Raw genomic sequence first — 20,276 nt, forward strand, 5'->3', positions numbered from 1 at the left:
TGGCTACTCTAGCTCCCAGATGTCTTAACAGGCCTATACCTCCCACACAATGCAAAATATTAATAGTTGTTTCACAATTATAACAGGTTCAGGCTAGTACGTAACTTTCCCAAGCTCAATCACTTATCCAACCTTTTAAGGTATGCACTTGAAGTAGCACCCCCCTCTTGACAAGTATACTGCAAAAGCAACTTTTTTGGTTTAAAAAAAGAAAAACATGCTATTAAATCAGTGACTGTACATGGGTTATACTAGAACTACCATTGTTAATAGCAGCACAGGGGAGAAGATAGGTTTAAAAGCCAAATGTCTGTGGTACAGTAAAATGTTAAAGAGAAAACATGCACCATACTACTTACCTTCTCATTTGGATCATACACAGAAGAATACAGTTTATGTGAAGTTACAAGGCACCATCTTGAACACAGTGTTTCACACTACGGAATAAAGAATGAATTAAACATTTTTCTCCTGCTACAGTATTCCTGTAAGATAAAAACAGTTCATATACTGACATCTTGAGGAAACTCTTCCACATCCTTCCATTCCCCCACCAAGCAGATGAAAGCTTACAAGGATCTGCTCTCCCCCAACAAACAGTAACCAAAAAAATAATTCAGAAGTTCTAGATACAAAGTCATTATCTTAGATATAAATGGTTTTTTATAAACTCTCCACTATACCATCTTCTTTCCTTCTTGTTCCAAGAAATACCTACCAAGAAGTTCTCAAAAGAGCACACATGCATGTGTCTGTACATGTGGGGGATGGGGAGAGGCCTTCACTGCTAGGGAGCTGTTGGGAATAGAGCAGGACTGGGCCAGTATGGAGAGCAAAAGTACAACAGACTTGACACGCTAGTTTGCTGTCAGGGGTTGCGGTGGGGAAGATTGAGTGCCAATCTGAGCAAAAGAGGCCTTTTTCTCCTGAGATTTCTGCTCTGAACCAACTTCTACAAAGGACTTAGCTCCTATAGTTTAACAATTTTGCTTGATATGTCATGAAAAGCAGTGTACATATGCTATTCCAAAGAAAACATTGATGATATAACAGATTTGCAAGTGTATCAGAGATCCACATAGATATTGCTCAAGTCACAACATAATGGCAGTTACAGTTAGCCATAAACAAAAGTAATCAGATAAACAATCCCACATCAAAGCTGCATCAATACAGACCACTCTGGGACAACTACACTTGCTCACCCAACTGGAATCAAACACTGTAAAAAGCCTTAATACTGAATACTGTCTAGTAGGATGCACAGAACAATGACTGGCAACTGCCAGAACACAGAACCTGTCGATTCTGTCTGAAAGAATTGTTTTCTTAAGTTGCAGAACTCTAAGTAGTGGAAAGTAAAGGCTCTCCTGTGAGAAGACTGAAATAAAGATGAAAATTGACAACACTGGAAAAGAGACAAAAAATAAGGAAGTGTATGTTCATATGAACAGGTTAATTAGATAATTCAGCTGCCCCTTCCACAACAGGAGTGAACACAGAATTTTATCAACTTTCAACTACCTTAAGGTTACTGCAAGCTCATACTGGCTCTGAAGTACCAGGGCTGGCAGCCCTCTAGCCTGATCTAGTTTGAAGATACTTTTCATATTGCATCAAGAAAGCAGATACCAGCTCAGGATTGAGAAAGGCATCACATTTGTAATGCAGCTGATATTACAATGTTATAAAACAAAACCAATGTATTTCCATACAAGCCCTGTAATACAGAAATAAAGGAAGCCTTAGAGCACACTACCTCATGCCAGCTCAGACCAAGCTTCATGAGTAGAAAGCTGCTACAGCCACACAAATCATCTAGATGCCAATCACTAGTGGCAGACACTGTCCCAAGTATTCTTAATTACATTTATCTAGATTATCTAAATTGTTCCAGAATAATTATTCTGGAACTAAAAAAATAATCAGTGGAAAGCAACTGTTCCACCCCATTTCATATGCTGGCTTCTCTCCCACTCAGTTTGTTTTGGTGGGTTTGGAGGGGTTTTTTGCTGCTTTAATTTTTTCAATTAACTCTCCAAAAATAAAATCCAGAATAACAACCTGAACTGCAAATCACACGATGTGGTAGAATCAAATCAAAAAAGAGGTGGGTTTTTTTGCAGGGGTATATTATTCTCCATCTGAGAACCTGACAGCACAAGCTGTTTCAGGAATTAAAGAGGGAAGATACAGTTAAGGACCAAATTCTGCCAGCTGCAACCACACCTACCAGCTCATCATTAACCCAAGTCTACAGCAGGACTGCTACACTTCAGGAGACTATTGTGATCTAGATCCTGTCAGAGAGAGGAGCAAGGACAGCTACAGCAGAGTATACTCACCTGTCCCAGAATACACCTTAGTTAAGCAGATTGAGTCCCTCTCCTCTCACACTATTGACAGAAGTGCTTGTGGGACAAATAGTCTGAAGAAGGTCATACAGGACAAAAAACTCTCCACCAAGTTAATATTATTCATTGAAGAAAGCACTTGTTAAAGGTCAGTGGGGCTAATCTAAATACTTGCAGTTAGCTGAGGGGGGAGGGAGCAAGGGAGGAAAAGCTTCTGAACTTTCTTGTAAACACCTTTTATACAAAGCTAGTTTTGAATGTATGTGAGAAGCCAGAAAAGTTATGCCACAGATGGAAACTAGAAGAAAAGGCTGTGATGGGAAAATCGGTTAGCATTAAGTTACAGAATCTTAGCCATGTGCTCTCTTGAAAAAAGCCCTGTCCTAACTTTTTATACAGGAAAGTTACCAAGCAATTAGAAAACTGCAAAAGCATTAAACTATACTCAGTTCTGGTTTTACACTACAGAACTGGACAGATTTCACATAAAGTCTCATAATAGCCTAACCTAATTATGCATCTATGTTTAAAAACTTAACTACCTCCTCCCACACACATTAGAATCACTCTGAGAACCAGGTTCAGCCCTGAATTGAATATATGTGAGGTAGTTTCCTAAAACAAATCAAGCATATTGCTCAACTCTGATGTGAAATTTTGACTAATTCAGTTTTGGAAAGAAGGAGTTGTGGGGGATTTGTATGTATCTATATCAATATACACTAAGGTTTAAGAGCTCGCTTAATCTAGAATCCACTTCAAGAAAAGTCTCTTTAGTGGTCTGCTCCCAGCCACTATGTGCAATTTAATGAGTATTAAAATAAACAGATATTTTGTAAATAATGCACAACTAGGGCCACAACAGAACAAATTGCCATCTCCAAATCAACAGTTACTCAAGGTGCCACCTACCCCTGGGCTCCTGCTATAGGTAGGTTTGTTAAAAGCTACACCAAAACCTCTAAAGAACTCTCAAACAATCCAGCCAAGCCAATCTAACTCTCAAGCTAGATTCTTAATTGGCATGCCCTAGGATTATACCTTACATAAAAATTTCCTCAGAACAGAGACCAGAGAGCTCAACTTGACCTAGCGACTCTCCTACCTTGCAAAACTAGAAGGCAGTAGAGTCATTGGGTATGCCTATTTTTGTCATGACTTTTTACTTCAATCTGGTAAAGCTTTTCACTCTTGAAAGCCCAAGAACAGACTATTCATTTATGAGAGCTCAACTATGGACTTCTGAGTTTGGCTAGGAGTTTCCCACCTCTACTAAATCCTCAAAAAACAGCTGGTGTTAATACTGTATTTTGGAAAAGCATTTGCTTTATCTTTTAAAGACACAATAGCCAAACTGAGCTTAAACTTGAATAGTTGTAACAGTTATAAAATAACTTTATATAAATCAAACTACACAGTAAGTTGTAGAACAGTATGCTCACCACACACCACCACTTTGAGGCCTAGCAGAGAACCTGCCTCCCAGGCACCCAGCACAGTCCTAGGAAATCTCTTCAGGTGTTTTGAGGACACAGTACACAACAGCAAAATAGAAACTTAACTTGTTATTTAGAGATGGCTTACATGTGGGGTATTAAAGGCTTATATGTCCCTCATCAAGGAAAGCAATTTCTCTGCCATACTGGTCATCTTGTAAATAACTCATTGATATTGAGCTTTCCAGGCAGAAAAAGGTCTCAGTGTTGAAGTGGAAATGCAGAGTTCCAGGTTTCAGGCAGGAAAAGCATCACATACCAACATTTGCTTTAAGTAGTCTAATATGGGAAGGAATGTATATTTTAACATTACTAGAAAATACAGTAAGCAATGCCCAATAGTAACAGGTAGAATAGCATGCTTCTTTTCACTAGCCATAGATTCTACCACTTTCTTCCGTCTTCCACTAGCAATCCTAACAAGATTTTTGCCCCTACACTTTCAGAGATTCAAGTTTAAGGCACCACAAGAATAATCCCTTTATTCAGGAATGCTTAGAGCAAATGGGAAATACACTGCAAATATACTTATAAACATGAAGAAAATGTAATTTTTTCCAGATTGATTACACAGAAACTTCATGTGTCTGCAAGAATTCTAATCTATAAGGCTGAAAATGTAGTTTATTCATACAAGACTGTCAAATCTTGTAAACAGAAAAACAAACATATCCTCCTGAAGCCAACTGCAAACAAAGATGTAGTACAAGGTTCTATAAGGCAAACTGCACTATACTGGTCTTTCACTCTAACCAGGTTTGAGAACCACTGGCAATTCTAAGAGGGAGAGGATAGTACCTGTCTGCCAACACAGAACACAAACTACAAGCAAGGAAACACCCATACACCTAAGGCTATTTTTTTAAAACTAATCATTCCTACACCCAAGTACCTTCTCCCTTGCGGCAGTCACAGAAGTTTGTATAGTCACATAGTAAACCAGACCAGTGAATACATCCAGCTGAGAAGACACAGGGAGTGGGAAAAATGTGTTCTCAGCCAGATTTCAGTCCAGCTTATCCACTTAGATATTCAAGCAGCAGTGCTGGCACAAGTTGGAGGGAGACAGGAGCTCAAAAGGAATGGCCTGTGATCAAGACCTAGCAGCTGCAGAAAGTTGGAACAATTTCTCACTGCAGCAGCTTAAACAGCTCCAGCAAGGCTGGTGAAATAGATCACAGCACTGTAACAATCTTGCAGGAACCACCAACACAAGATTTGTACAGAAAAAAAACCAAGAATATTAACACACAAATAGTGTTACAGAAAAAAAACTTCCATTTTTTACTCAATGTAAATTTTAATGAACTGAACTTTTTCTTCCAGAACTAAGATTTGCCTATAGTAGCGAGCACAGCATGCTTTGCCTATAGAATCCAAACAGCTGCTCCTGGGAGCAAGGAGAAAACCAGAAATCTCTCCCTGTGGTCTGCTTTAAGAGCATTTGTCAGTACTAAAATCTGTAATTTACGTACTAGAAACAATCACTGAACTCCAGAAGTTTAGGGCTACATTCACCTCCCCAGATTGGTAGCCATTTTAATTCCCTTCCCTAATGGCAGATGATACCAATCTTGTTGTCCCATCAGCCTAACACTTCTGTGCTCATAAACAAGGGGAAAACACATTTCCCTGGAATAACAGCATGCTAAAAAAGTCACAGAAGAGAGTAAGGAGCTCCCACTGTACAGATAACTTCCATGACTTAAAAGTGGTGGGTGCAGATAACTTAAGATGGCACAAATGGCAGATAAACTTTCCATACATTTAGTTCAATGGTTAAAAAACTAATCTGCACTGATAAAATCCCTAGCAGCAGTTTACTCTTGATTTCATGATGTACAGTATTTATCACTTCCTTCTACATTATTTTAGACAGTTTGGCAGCTCTCAGAAGAGTTTCAAGACTGAAGTATCAAAAGCCATCTCACCCTCATTCTGTAACTACAGCCTTCTTTCAACATCAGATTTTCTCCCAGCTCCAGAAGTGCAAAGCACTCATAAAGAACTTTTTGTTATATTCTAAACAGAAACAGTTCTACATAAAAGCTAAATAGAAGCGCTAAGCATTAGATTAGAAACACAGCAATTCATGGAATCCCCAGCTCAGTGGTTTTGTAGTCTTCTCAGGTTCTTTGTTGATTCCCACACGAGAGGGACAAAAGTTAAGGACAACTCACTAGCTACTAGCCTTTGCAAAAAAGTGTAAGGGCTCCAACCACACTAATTTTGAAGACATCAATTGTATGTTAGCAAAATGTGAAAGAATCTATGAAAGTAATTACCACGCAAACTTGTTTGATTAAATCTTTTTCAATATGCTGATGTCTTGAAGGTAACTTTCATATACAGGTATTAAGAGCTAAAAATCACTTCAGTTACTTAAGTCACAAGTGCTATGAGGTAGCTATAAAAATATTTTGTTTTACAAAAGTGTCACCAATACACCATTTCTACAATGTTTACACTGACACAGCCAAACCATAACCTTGAGTTGTCAGAAGGAGACAAAGTAGGCCTTTCACAGGGAGGCTCCAAAGGACTGACATCAAAGTCTTCGGCCTATTTAGTAGGAAGAGCAGAAGTCTTCCACATCTATATACGCGTGTATACAGCTACCAGAACTAAAGTCTTCAAACAGCACAAGCCCTCTGCTAATTCCAAATCACTATCTCCAGTCAAACGTCTCTTAACATTTCAAGAAGCTTCTCTCACACCTTCACAGCAAAACCAGTTTGCTATGCACATTTCCTGAGAAAAAATACTTGGGTAAAGCATGTCCTTTTTTCCTCTTCAAGCCCTTCTCAAAATACCCTGGCTACATAAAGCACCTCCTTTACATGATCCATAAAGATATATGAGGAATTCTTTAGAGAATTGTCATGTGTTACATTTCTACAGAGAAACCTATCCCACACGCTCACGGGTACACAGAGCAAAAGTTTTCTGCATGTAAATCCTCTTCTCCACCAGAATTTGAAGACTTCCACACATTTTCCTTTCCAGGAAAACAAATAATTATAAATGCTTGCTATTGTAAGCAATTAGAGATATTTTGCACCACTTTTCCCATATATAAACTATTGTGTCATTCAACTGTTACACAACACTGTGTGTGATAATGCTGCTTGTTCTTATTCTAAATAACCTCCTCTTTCTTTTAATGCAATCTGTAGAAGTAATAGAGAAGAAAACATAGCAACTGCCTCAGTGAAGTTACACCATGGTCTATGGAATAAGGCTTTCCAGAAGCTTAAAGTCTCCACCAAAAACATTAGTATAGTTCTGCTATGAGTTTATTGCATTTTCATGAAAATTAAGAAGAAAAAAAACATGGTAAAGCCTTAAGTGACAACTGAAAGATCTATCAGTATCTAGGGGAAGGAGGGGGGAAGAGACAGTCTCACAAAGCAGTAGCCTTTTTCTATGAGCTAAAATTTTACTACTAAAATTAGTACAAAACTACACTCTACCCTTGACTTTTGATAAGCTCCAGTTTAACAGAGGGAAAGGACAGAATTAAAGAGGGAGTAGCGCATAACCCTCTGCAGCAGCAGAAAATTAAATTAAAAACCCACTCCTGGCAACACACGAATGGGATGCACCAGGGAACAAACTCTTGGATGCAACCGACCCCGAGACCCAGCTTTTACAGTTTCACGGCCATCACCAGCCAGCACCCGCAGGTCACCGGCCGGACACAAGCCAGCTCCGCAGCTCGCCGGGCAGGAGAACGGCCAGCTCCCTGCCGCCCAGCCCAGCCACCAGCCCAGCGCGCCCAAGCCGGCATCGGCCCCCCGGGGAGCCAGAGGGGCAGCACCCCACCCCCTCCCACCCGACAACCTGTCACCGCCGCAGCGACAGCACCGCGCACACACACGCTCCCCAAGGGCCCCTCACCCAGCCGGGGGGCACCCCCCGACAGACCCAGCCGTGCAAACGGGGACGCCCCTTTCGCAGTCCTCACCAGGAGGGACGACCCCTCCGCCGGCCCCACACCCAGGGGACAGCACTCGCTGGGGGACCCCACCCGCAGCCCCTCAGGGGGAAGGGGACCCGCCCCGGCCCTTTACACAGGGGCACCTCCACCGCCCCGGAGAGCGGCCCCCACAGCTCAGCGCCGAGCACCCTGCAGGGAACGGGAAAGGAAACCACGCTCCCAGCTCTCCTCGGTCAGCCCACCCGCCCCCAACGCGGCTCTCACCTTCAGCAGCGCTCGGAGCCCCCGACGACCGCCCGCAGCCCCCCAGCACAGCACCGCCGCCATATCTACGGCCACGGCCGCCGCTGCCCGGCCGCCCTTTCACCCGGGGCGGCGGAAGGCCGGGCCGCCCGCAGCCAATCCGAGCAGCCGCCGCGGGCGCGAGGGAGCAAGCGCGGCCGCCTGCCGGGGGCGGGGAGGGGCGCGAGGGGTTGGGCAGCTCCTGCCAGCGGGTCCCAGCAGCTGCCTGCCTGCCTGCCTGCCTGCCGGCCTGCCTGCCTGCCTGCCTCTGGCTGTGTGCAGCGAGCTTTGCATTGGTGCGTGCTTCCGGGTGTGTGCGTGCAAGCTTGCAGCCGTGCCTGCCTCCGGGTGCGTGCAGCGGGATACGCATTTGTGCCTGCCTGTGGGTGCGTGGAGCCGGGTGTGCACTTGTGCACGCGCCTAGAAGTGTGCTTCGGGGCTTGCGTGTGTGCCTGCCCCGGGTGCCGGCCTCAGGGCTTGCATGTGTGCCTGCCTCCAGGTGCGCGTAACAGGGTTTGCATTTGTGCGTGCCCCTAGACATACACTTTCAGGGCTTGCATTTGTGCCTGCCCTGGGTGCCGGCCTCAGGGCTTGCATCTGTGCCTGCCTCCAGGTGCGCGTAACAGGGTTTGCATTTGTGCGTGCCCCTAGACATACACTTTCAGGGCTTGCATTTGTGCGTGCATCGGGGCATGTGCCTCGGGGGTCACATGCTTTTGTAGGTGTCTGTCTCAGGCTGTTACGTGTGCATGCATCTCTCCTGTGTGTGGAGCTGCATTTGTGTGCATGTATATATAGCTGATTTCAGAAGTGCGGGCTTGTGTGTACAACTTGGGTCTGTCTATGGGTGATCATGTAAGGGCTTTCCCCTGTGCGTGCATGTAAATCTATCTGCCTCTGTGCATCTGCTAAGAGTTACATCAGCACAGGTGCACCAGTGCAGACAGAGGATTCATTGACCCCCAGAGTTGCCCTGGGATGAAGGTGAAGGACATAACCTGTGCCAGCAGACCTGACCCAAGCTCCTGCGCTATGATATGCAAGCGAGGCTGGCACGAGGAGTGGAAGGAAATGGATGCTGCTAATCCTCTATTTCTGATCATCTGCAGGAACTACTTTCTGCTCATCTCTGGCACGTGACACTCCCAGTCAGCCTCTTCTGGCATGACCTGTGCAGCCGGGCTCAGGCTCCCTGCTGCAGGAATCCTGGATCGCACCTGATGGAGATGACAGAGTGGTGTCAATCCCCAAGTAAATCATCATCTCTCGAAAAAGTTTTACAGTGAGGAAAGTGCATAAGAAGCATCACTGTTACCATCTCAGACTTTTATTGAAGTACAAAAGAGGCATAGAGAGCTGCCTACAACACTGAACTGTAGAAAAAATGTGATCCGAGATGTTCAAATCAGTGTTCACAAGGCAAAGTAACAACAGTTTTTTCATAGAATCACAGAATGGTTTGTGTTGGAAGGCACCTGAAAGACCATCTAGTTCCAACCCCCCTCCATGGGCAGGGACACCCTCCACTAGACCACGTTGCCCAAAGCCCCATCCAACCTGGCCTTGAACACTTCCAGGCAGGGGACATCCACAACCTCTCTGGGCAACCTGTTCCAGTGCCTCACTACCCTCACAGTACAGAATTTCTTCCCAATATCTAATCTAAACCTACCCTCCTTCAGCTTAAGGCCATTCCCCCTTGTCCTGTCACTACACTCCCTGATAAACAGTCCCTCTCCAGCTTTCCTGTAGGCCCCTTCAGGTACTGGTAAGCCGCAATTAGATCTCTCTGGAGCCTTCCCTTCTCCAGGCTGAACAATCCCAACTCTCTCAGCCTGTCCTCGTAGGAGAGGTGTTCCAGCCCTCTGATCAGCTTCGTGGCCCTCCTCTGGACTCACTCCAACAGCTCCATGTCCTTCTTCTGTTGTGGGCCCCAGAGCTGGACACAGTACTCCAGGTGGGGTCTCACCTTATAAGAAAGATGGGGACAGACACAGGGCCTGTTGCAATATAACAAGGGGTAATAGTTTTAAACTAAAAGAATTCTTTTTTTACAATGAGAGTGGTGAGGCACTGGAACAGGTTGCCCAAAGAGTTGTAGATGCCCCATCTCTGGAAGTGTTCAAGGTGAGGTTGGATGGGGCTCTGAGCAACCTGGCCTAGTGAAAGATGTCCCTGCTCATTGCAGGGGGGTTGGACTAGATGAGCTTTAAAGGTCTCTTCCAACCCAAACCATTCCATGATTCTAGTATTCTAAATTCTCTCGGCCTCTGAGTACATTCACATCCTGCAGCAAAAGCCAGGCTGTCCCAGAACAACTGGTATATTCCCATGCCACAGGAAAGCACAGGAGGAGGAGAAAAACTGCTGGACAATTGAGTTCACCCACATGTGAACTTGGAGTGTTTTCATAGGAGTATTGCTGCATGGTCTCCTCAGTGAAACACAGGTTCCTACTTGCATTTACACATAATATTGAAAAATTTGGCTTAGTTTTATTATTTTTGACATCACGTTTTTAACTTCTTATATCAGTACTTTGGTTCAAAGTGAAAAGAGGTAAAAGCTGTAACAACAGAAAGGAGAACGCTAGGCTCATGTCTGCTGCATGCTGAAGGTATGTGAAATGACTTCTTCTCCCTTTCCTCCCAAGTGAGTAGCAAAAATAAAATGAGCATTGGGTCACCTCTGTTGCATGTTTATGCATTTGCTCTGTATTAACAGTGCCTGCCACAACTGCACAGGTAGTTACAATGCGAGAAAACTGTTCTTAATATGCCTAAAGGAGGTCACCATATTTGCAACTGATAGTCACAAGCAGACACCGCAGATTTTTTTCAGTGCACACGCAGAGTCTTCAAAGTAAAAGAGACCGAGAGCAGAAGGGAAGTACAGGCCGCGTTGTCCTTCACCGCAGGCTCTGCGTTGGAAATATTAGATGCACGGAGATACACACTGCAACATCATGTTATTGGATTAGAACAATATCCTGAGGCACTTGACGTCAGTTCCTCCTGCATGCATAAAGCAAACAGTCACATGGCATCACCACGGTGTTTTCTTTTCCTCTACAGAAGAAATTCTGTTTGCAGGCCCCGGTTGAGGGATCGGCAGCCACCTACAGAGGCACATCAAAGGAGGCCCCCCACAGCTGCAAAGGGAAACTGGCTGGGATTACACAGAGACAACCGCAGCAGAGAGAAACTTCGCAGCCAGCTGGGCACATAAAGAGCTTGATACAGCGAGAAACAGCCTAATGCAAGCCTGTTTCCAAGTGAAGCTGAGGCAGAACCCCTCACATATGGAAGGGACTGGGAAAAAAAACCTCAAGAATGCTAATCTTTTTCCACTTGCACTTGAAGTTTTCTGCTTTTAGCGTGATTTGATTTTGACTGACAGATTTTACTAACGGTCTTTTTGCCTATGCTAAATCAAAGTGGGTACTGTGCCTGAAATATAAAGTTTTGTTTCTGTAAGAAAAGGAAGATATCTAATGGCTCAAGATTATACACTGTTACTGTTGAACATTTCAAACACCAAAGAGAGGTTAACATACATCATCATCACTAAAGAAACTGTAGCTTTACAAAAATGAAATTACTAAAATAAAGTATCTAGAACAATTAAAGGATATATGAGTCTAGATAAAAACAAAGACTCTGTGCATGTCTGTAAGCACATTTGTAATGCCGTAACTCTCAATATATGCTCCTGTCTCAGTTACTAAAGCTATTAATATGCACAAAGTTAAGCATGTTTATAAGAGACTGGAATACTGCACAACTTATTCTCTCATCATTTTGAAGGGATCCTGGGGAACTGTAGCCTTTGATGCTGAGAATTTCCTCGATCCCTTCTTTACAGCAGAAAGTTACCTTTGTCTAACATAACTCCAAATTTAGACAGGAATCATAAGTTGTTGTATCACGTAACTTTTAAGCTGTAACCCTGGGGAGAAAACTGGAGTAATTGTAATCCTTCTGCCTTTATCTAATATGGAATATATTGTATCAGGTTTATAGAACATGAAATGCATTATGCACAAAAGCTTGTGACTGAAGAACTCAAAGCTAGAAAAACTCTTTGAAGTATCTGTTATATATTCTGTAAACAGCCTTTGCTTCTATCAGCATTCTGTTCAACACGCTGTGAGAGACAGAAATTCAGCCTTGGAGTCAGCCAAGTCAATATTTCCACACATTTCCCTACTAAGTACCTACAGAAAAATGTTGACTGTGAGGAAAGATCCTTCATGCCAGATTCGCCTAACAGAGTCGAGAGTCAAAGGCCAGGGGGTCATCAAGCACCCCAGAGAGCCCCTGAAGTCCAGAGCAGCCACAGACACAGGGAAGCCAGGATGGGGTCCAAGCTACCAGCTCCCTACTCCTCTGGGGCACATTGATTTCAACCCCGTGCCCAGCTGCCCAGACTTTGGGGTTCATCAGGGCTCCTCAGGGGTGGCAGGAACATCCTTCCCCTTCCAGAGCTCCTCAGGGGTGACCCTACCCCCCCACATGTACGTCAGGGGTGGCTTGATCCTTATCTTGGCCTCCTGGCTTTGGGAGGGGTTTGAACCCCAATGGCTTCTGTTTCTCGGGGGTGGGGGGGTTTGCTAGTCCCTTCTACCCCCTTCACCCAGTCTCCTAGGCTCCTAAAAGCAAGCTTGAGTCTCTCCCAGCCTCTGGGATTCTGGGGCACCCTGAGCGCACACATCCTGGGCCTCCCCAGGACAGCCCAAAGTCCTTTCGTCCACCAGGGCTTCTCAGGAGGAGCATGAACCTCCCAGTCAGTGTCATCAGATCTCATCATGAAAGTTCTGAAACTCCTTGGGCTCAGGAGCTCCTCAGGGGCAACCCAAGCACCCCTGGCCCATTCTTAGGGGGCTTGACCCCATCCTCTACCTAGCTTCAGGGGTGGCTTAATCCCCAAGGCACACTGGCTTGCTCTGGGACATTGTGATCCCCTTGGCCACCCAGGAACAACCTGACCCTCTGCAACCACACAGCCTTCCAGGCTGCTTTGGGACAGCCTGGATCACCCTGGCTGTTGGGGCTGCTCAGGGAGGACTTGAAATCTGCAGGTCCCTGTGGTTTCTCATAGGTGCCACCTCAGCCCCTCTGACCATCAGCCTCCAGTACTCCTCACGGTGGTCCAAGTCCTGTCCCCAGCTTCATAGGCTGCTCAGGAACATGCTGAACCCCTGGCCTCATGGGTGTCTAGATCTCCCATCCTGGGGAGGCCTGCTCTTCAGTACCTTGATTTCACCCCTGCCCAGCCACACAGGCTCTCTGGAGGCTGGATTCACTGGCCTCAAGGGTGACTTGACACACCTCCAGCCTTTGGGGTCTCCTCGGGGAAGGTCTGAGCCTTCACCTACCACAGTATGGCCTCAGGGATTAATTGTCCCTTTCTCACCCTCAAAGGCTGCTCTAGGAACCCCTGTTTTCATCCCCCAAGCCCTGTTCCCAGCCAAGAGACTATTGAGTGTCCCACCCTTGCCCAGCCTCACTGACAGCTTCAGCCTCATCCCAGCTTCCTGCTGTTGGTCAGTCCAAACCCCCTTTTCACCAGCCATCCAGTCCCTAGAGCTCTTTGGGGGGAGCCTGAACTTCCCCCAGCCACCCCAGAGGAGCCCCAGATCCCAGGCAGGGGTGACTCAGGGAGCCCTTACCACCAGGGCAGAGTCCTGCAGGATCTGAATAGGGTGGGCAGACCTGGGTGCTGGTATCAAGGTCTATCAACAATCACAGACTGTTGAAGGTAAGGTGATGACTCAGGTCTAGGTCTATCCTTGAACACCTGTCAGGGGGAAGCAACCAGAGACAGGGCTGGAGACAAGGCTGTGAGAGTAGAGCAAGGTCCAGCCAGGAGAGAGTAACAGAGATACAAATGGACACAGGTGCACCTTGAACAATATAACTTAAAGCAAGGTTGAAGGCTCAGCCCTGAGCTTCAATGGACATCCCAGGCCATGGGCAGAGGATGTGGATGGAGGCCCCTGGTGAGTCTGGTCAGGGCCATTAAGACCTATTGATGCACTCAGTGCCCCAACACCCTGGCAAAGTTACTCACTGCAATGCAGGTTTGGTTGGGAAAACGTGCAGGAGTTCCCACATTAGCAGAGTGAGAGTCCCTTTGTCTTGAGGACCTTGTCTGGCTTCCTCTAGTCTGGAATTTGGATGAGAAACAACTTTTAACTTTTGCACATCCTCAGGATGTTAAGAGCCTGTTGACATAAGCATGATGTAAAAACTAGGAGTTAAGCCCGCCTGCCTCAGAGCTAGCAGAGACAGCGGCGGGGGGGTGGGCAAAGGCTGGGAAGCAGAGTGACTTGCAGAGCGTTTCAAGCAGCTTGTGAGACGCAGCCCTAAATGGCAGTAGTTATCAAGGAGGCCACGTGCACATTTCAGAAAAGCATCGCACTTGGATGTGATGAATTGATAGCACTTCATGACATTTCTTATGAAATTAGCACAGGAATCACAACTGCTTTGACACCATGGAGTGATGGCTCTGTGGGAATTGTGCTTTTCCTGTGATTTCATGGACTGAAGGGTTCTGCAGGACTGCATCAAAGTGGCAGAGATCCAGACAACTGGAGGGAGTTCTTCAAGGAGGAAAAGGATGAGAACGTGAAATTCGCAGACAGAGTGTAAAAAGAACCCAAAAATGTATTCCAGTGTAGCCTGGAGGTCAATACAACCCTAAATAAATACCAAAAGACTCGTGGGCTGGGAAGGACTCAGACTGCGCTGATGTAAAGGTCTTGCTTCCTTCTCAAGGGCCTCGGGGACAAGTGTATTACAGAACCAGGTAAGCATGATGGCTCCACAGGTCTGAGCAAATATAAACTCACGCTGTTGTTCACCCATTGCACATAAATTAGCTTTGACTTGGAACCTTGCTGATAAAGTCTTGGAGTTGCAGGACCAAGGAGGAGTCAGCATAATCACACAATTGCTAGAATTGCTGCTCAGCCCCTGTATGATGCCTCCAGAGGTTCTACATGAGTGGAGAGTCATCTGTCCAGGAACCAGAGAAGTGGCTTCTAAAATTAGGGAGGTCCGGAGCACTTGCTGTGTCTGAAATACATTGAAGAATGCCAGTACATGGACAAAAATTTTGCTGAACATCTTTTCTGTGGCGTTGTTCACATGGATTGACAATGGGCTTGGCTAGTATTTTGAAATTTACTGCCAGCTTGTAACATGAATACGGTTTTAAACAGCTTTGGATCCTTTCTAAGGCATTAAGAGTAACCCCAAAGATTAAAAACAAATTTGTAATTCCTTTCATTAAAAAAAACACAACATGTTGTCAGGACTAACAAAGATTTGCGCAATGGCTGTCTGGGCTGTCAAGCCCTAACAGAGTCTTGGTGAATTCCTGCTGTAGTATTTCTTGCCTGAAGGTTCACTGCTCAGTAAACAGAATGGTACATTTAAATTTAAGATTGCTTTTAGAATTTTCTACTCCTGGGCATGGACAAGCTAAAGGACATGATGGAGTTCCTTAAAAGAGGCAGTAAGTTCAGCAAGGCTAAATCATTTCTTTGCATTCCAGCCATGGCATGAAAGCTTGAGGCAGAGAAAGGCAAGTTGGTTTGATGGAGAGGAAAAGCAGCTTTCTTCCTGGGTACACAGAGCAACCATGCCCCTGAGTACAGAGATGGAAATGAAACACTGAGGGAGGAAAAGAGAACAGGCCTGAGAGAAAGTATTTGCTCAGATCTGTTCCTGATAGTGGCACCTGGAACTGGCAAAAGAAACAATCTCCAGTGGGTCACATCTTGTCTTGCTGTAACAGCAAAGACATATCTTAGAATCATAGAATGGTTTGGGTTGGAAGGGACCTTAAATACCATTTAGTTCCAACCCCCCTGCCATGGGCAGGGACACCCTCCACTAGACCACGTTGCCCAAAGCCTCATCCAACCTGGTCTTGAACACTTCCAGGCAGGGGACATCCACAACCTCTCTGGGCAACCTGTTCCAGTGCCTCACCACTCTCACAGTAAAGAATTTTCTCCTAATATCTAATCTATACCTGCCCTCCTTCAGCTTGAAGCCATTCCCCCTTGTCCTGTCACTACACTCCCTGATAAACAGTCCCTCTCCAGCTTTCCTGTAGGTGCCCTTCAGGCACTGGAAGGCTGCTATAAGGTCTCCCCAGAGCCTTCTCTTCTCCAGGCTGAACAACCCCAACTCTCTCAGCCTGTCCTCGTAGGAGAGGTGCTCCAGCCCTCTGATCAGCTTCGTGGCCCTCCTCTGGACTCGCTCCAACAGCTCCATGTCTCTCTTGTACTGGGGCCCCCAGAGCTGGATGCAGTACTGCAGTACTGCAGTACTTGCCAGAGCAGAGTGGAGGGGGAGAATCACCTCCCTCGACCTGCTGGTCACACCTCTTTTGATGCAGCCCAGGACACGGTTGGCTTTCTGGGCTGCAGCCACACATTTCTGGATCATGTTGAACCTCTTGTCGTGATCCTCTTGTCCACCAACACCTCCAAGTCCCTCTCCTCAGGGCTGCTTTCAATCCATTCCCCATCCAGCCTGTAGATGTGCTTGGGATTGCCCCCACCCGTGTGCAGGACCTTGCACTTGGCCTTGTTGAACTTCATGCGGTTCACGTGGGCTCACCTCTCAAGCCTATCATCAAGCCTGTCAAGATCCCTCTGGATGTTCTTACCCATCTCCTTCTGGTTTCTGCTGGAAGCACTGGGAATTTCAGACTTGTGAAAAGGAGTTCATGAAGGCTGAATCTCAAGGTCAAGCAGCACATTCACTTAGTCACAGCTCTCTGACACAAAGCGGTCTCAGTTGTGTGGATTATTCCATCCCATTTTCCCAAGAATGATTAACATCTTCTCTGTGTGGCATGACATATGACACATGGGTGATAATCCTCATATCTACCATAAGGATGCTCTTGGCTGGTCCTCACTTGCTTGTGAAGGCTATTTAAGCCCCCTAAGTCTTTACAGCTTTGCTCTGGTGTCAATTTCTTGATGCTCATGGTTTCATATTCCTTCTTGGATCCAGTGATAACAAGGGAGGACAATGGATTCACCACATGGTGCTAGAAAGCACTGGATTTTGGTATTTCAAAGAGTGGTGGAGTTAACAAAGACCAGCTTTTGAGGCATTGATTTCAGGAGCCCCTGAGCACAAATAAGATGTTAAACACTGAGGGAAGAGCACCACCAACACTGCTTGCTCTGTCTCTGAGGGAAACAGAGCTGTTATCCATTCAATCAGAGGGGTAAATGAGGAAGGCTATGCTGGGCTCCAAGGCCTTAATTATCCTGGTCAGCCTCACCCCACCCCTACCATCAGCCCATGGACCCCATTTCAGCTCAGGTCTGGGCCATCAGGACTGATCTGAGCTACCTGTTCCTGAATTATTGTTCAGATTTTCTAGATTGACCTTGTCTCTGGCTGATGATGGCTGGATTGTCAATGGGACCTGTTGCTGTCACTCCTCCCTGGGCTGCTGTGGGACTGCCCTACCTGGGTTATGGCCACCCTTGGCTCCTGGCTTACATGATCCCTGAAGACTCATCCCATTTTTCATGTCTCCCTTCCAGAAGCGTCATCACCCAAACCCCATCTATTGCCAACACATTGTCCCCCCCAGCAGTCATAGTGCAGGGGCAACCAGAGTACCAAGTGAAGTAAATTTTGGGCAGGCTCTAAACCAGTTTGGGATAAGCTTTGGTACCTCATTAGCTGGCTGGTCTACAGACCTGAGGAGCACTCCCAGGAACCAACTGGATTGGCCAAAATCAGAGCTTTTTACAGCAAATACCCCTCAAAATCCAGGGTGTTGTGAGGTGTGAGGTCACACTGTGATAGGAAGGAAGGCTGTGCTGGGCCCTGAGTGCACCCAAAAGCCCTAATTGCCCTGACCAGACTCACTTGGGACCTCAATCCACACTCTCTGCTCATGCTCAGGAGCCCCATTTCAGCCCATTTTCTGGTCTGAGCTGCATCATAGGTGTGCCTGTGCCGAGTCCTATCCCCCTCTGCTCCTGAATTGTCTGGATTTCCTGGATTGACTTCGAACCTGACTTGTTATGCTTTTTTTGTCTAAAGATTGCTGGAGTGTTGATGGGACTTGTTGCTATTAGGACCCTTGCTCTGTTTGCCCTGCCCAGTCATGATGGGACTGTGCCCTAACCATGAGGGCACTGCCCTGTCTGTGCTGTGATCACCCTCAGCTCACCTTTCCTCGTGGAGCGGGCACATGCTTACTCCTCTGACAGGCTGTGGGGATTGTAGGAAAAAGGAAAGTCCTGCAAGGGATGGCTGGAAAAGAGATGGAGATAGGAAAGGTCCAGAGAAGGTGGCATCCCCCAGCCACTGCCACTAATTCCTGTGTTTCTGACAGCTGATTTGAGCTGTGACAGAGGAGATCACAATAAACATGCTGATAAAATGTCCAACAAACTTGCCTGCCTGGTGAATTTTGTTTTTCCAGCACTTCAAGAGGAGCAGCGATGGTTCCAGCTCTTTTTGGAGGTAGCTACATTCTTTTCCCATTCACCTCATTCCTGCTGGGACCTGCCTACTTCAGAAAGATTTCTGCGTAGTGGATCAGCCTCTATTAGGGCTGAAGGAAGATCTGAAGGCAGCACCTTTTCTATTCCCTGAGGAAACATCCAAATTCTGGTCACTATTGCCTCGTGAGCAGACAGGTTACCTCCTTTCCTCCTCCTACCACAGCTCTGGGATGGCCTTATTGCCTCTCCCTGTTTCTCCACCTTTTTTTTTTTTTCCTGCAAGGATCTTAGGAAATCCATGTGAACCCAGACACTGTTCGTGCAGCTGCACCTTGGAGAGTGGGTACCAGTGAGACTTCATCTCATCCAGACCCAGCCGTGGGGAAAAAGAGACCCTGATTTTGCTGTGACACTGCTGGTCCCTCAAATCTCTTTCAGAGCAGCACCTCCCGCTGTTTCTGCCCATTCTCTGGCTGGCAGCAGTGCTACAGTGGAGTCAGGAGTCATCCCCTCGCTGCTGGGACAGAGTCGATTGATGCTTTGGCCCCAGCTCCTGTCCAGCATTTTGGAGTGCCCATTATACTCCCCATAGGGTCATACCTGGAGGGACTGAGGAGGAGAACGTGATGAAGGCAAAGCCTCACTGGTAGTGATCCACCAGGTTAGAGTTTGATTAATAATTAGAAGAATGTGCACAGACAGCAGGGATATCCGTAGTCACACAACTAAAGGACAAATAACGTAAATACAGCTTGTCCTGTCATCCTTGAGGACACATGATATCAACCAAAGCAGGGGGAAAATAGCAGCAGAAGAGCCTCTATTCAGCAGGGAGCGCATGCAGCCATTTAAAAGACCTTCTGAGTGTGGCCGGGTTATTCACATGTTCAGAGTTAAGTGTGTACTTAGGCTCTCTCCTAAATAGAGGCCCGAAGGCAGTCAGGATTTGACCCAGATCACATAATGACTTAGTGAGGCTGTAGGAAATAATCTCCAGATACCCTGTCCCTCACTCCAGTCAGTGACTCACGGTGCCTCTCTAGGTGATCTGACTGCCATAATCCTGGGGGAAAAGTAGGAAAATAAAACAGGATTTCCATTTTATCAAGATAAAGCTGTAGCCAGAGCTGATAACGGGTTACTTGAAAGAATGCTGGTCATGTACGCTTAGTGATTGTTGCTTAATTTGTTTAAGCTGAAAAAGCCTATTTCTACAGTGGAATACAAATTAGGGTAATTATGTTGTGATGGAGTACTGCATGTATAAGATGAAAGCCTTTCTTTACAAAAGCCTCTTCATCACTTGAGTAGAAGAACATAAAATCCTGCTTAAACAACATGTTGTTTTCTGTATTTCCATTTGAACAAAGGACTTTTAATTTTTTAATTTTTTTCCCTGTAATATTGCATGGCTTGGTTTTCTAAAAGTACTTTTACTTTTGACAGCATCACAATTAAACCCTCCAACGTATATTCTGATACGTAAATATAAAAGGCTTAGGTAAACATAGTAATGTATAATTGTTTCACAGCCTCCGTAGACTATTACTAGCTGAGCATCCAGATTATATATTTTTGGCCATCTCCTGACTGTCAGAGTTGCTCATAAGCTTTCTTCTATGTCATAAAAATGCAATGTACAATGATGTTTGTAATATAGGTTAAAATAAAGGACTGATTTTTCTTTAGATATTTTTTATGAG

General features: G+C 45.8%; 1 protein-coding gene across 2 annotated transcripts in view; it reads right to left on the reverse strand.

The window, feature by feature from the left end:
- PCCA (propionyl-CoA carboxylase subunit alpha) overlaps positions 1-8,201 on the reverse strand; it is a 302,667-nt gene extending 294,466 nt beyond the window's left edge. For both annotated transcript variants that reach the window (XR_012833141.1, XM_075740848.1), the window contains exons 1-2: positions 8,055-8,201; positions 360-437 (exon numbers count right to left, since the gene is read on the reverse strand). Coding sequence is in view for 1 of the 2 variants with exons in the window: in XM_075740848.1 (XP_075596963.1) it covers positions 360-437; positions 8,055-8,117 (141 nt within the window). In the remaining variant the exon portion in view is untranslated. The remainder of the gene's footprint in view (positions 1-359; positions 438-8,054) is intronic.
- Positions 8,202-20,276: the final 12,075 nt, after the last annotated feature.

This window comes from Balearica regulorum, chromosome 1, assembly GCF_011004875.1.
Source record: "Balearica regulorum gibbericeps isolate bBalReg1 chromosome 1, bBalReg1.pri, whole genome shotgun sequence".
In the NCBI taxonomy this organism is placed as follows: domain Eukaryota; kingdom Metazoa; phylum Chordata; class Aves; order Gruiformes; family Gruidae; genus Balearica; species Balearica regulorum.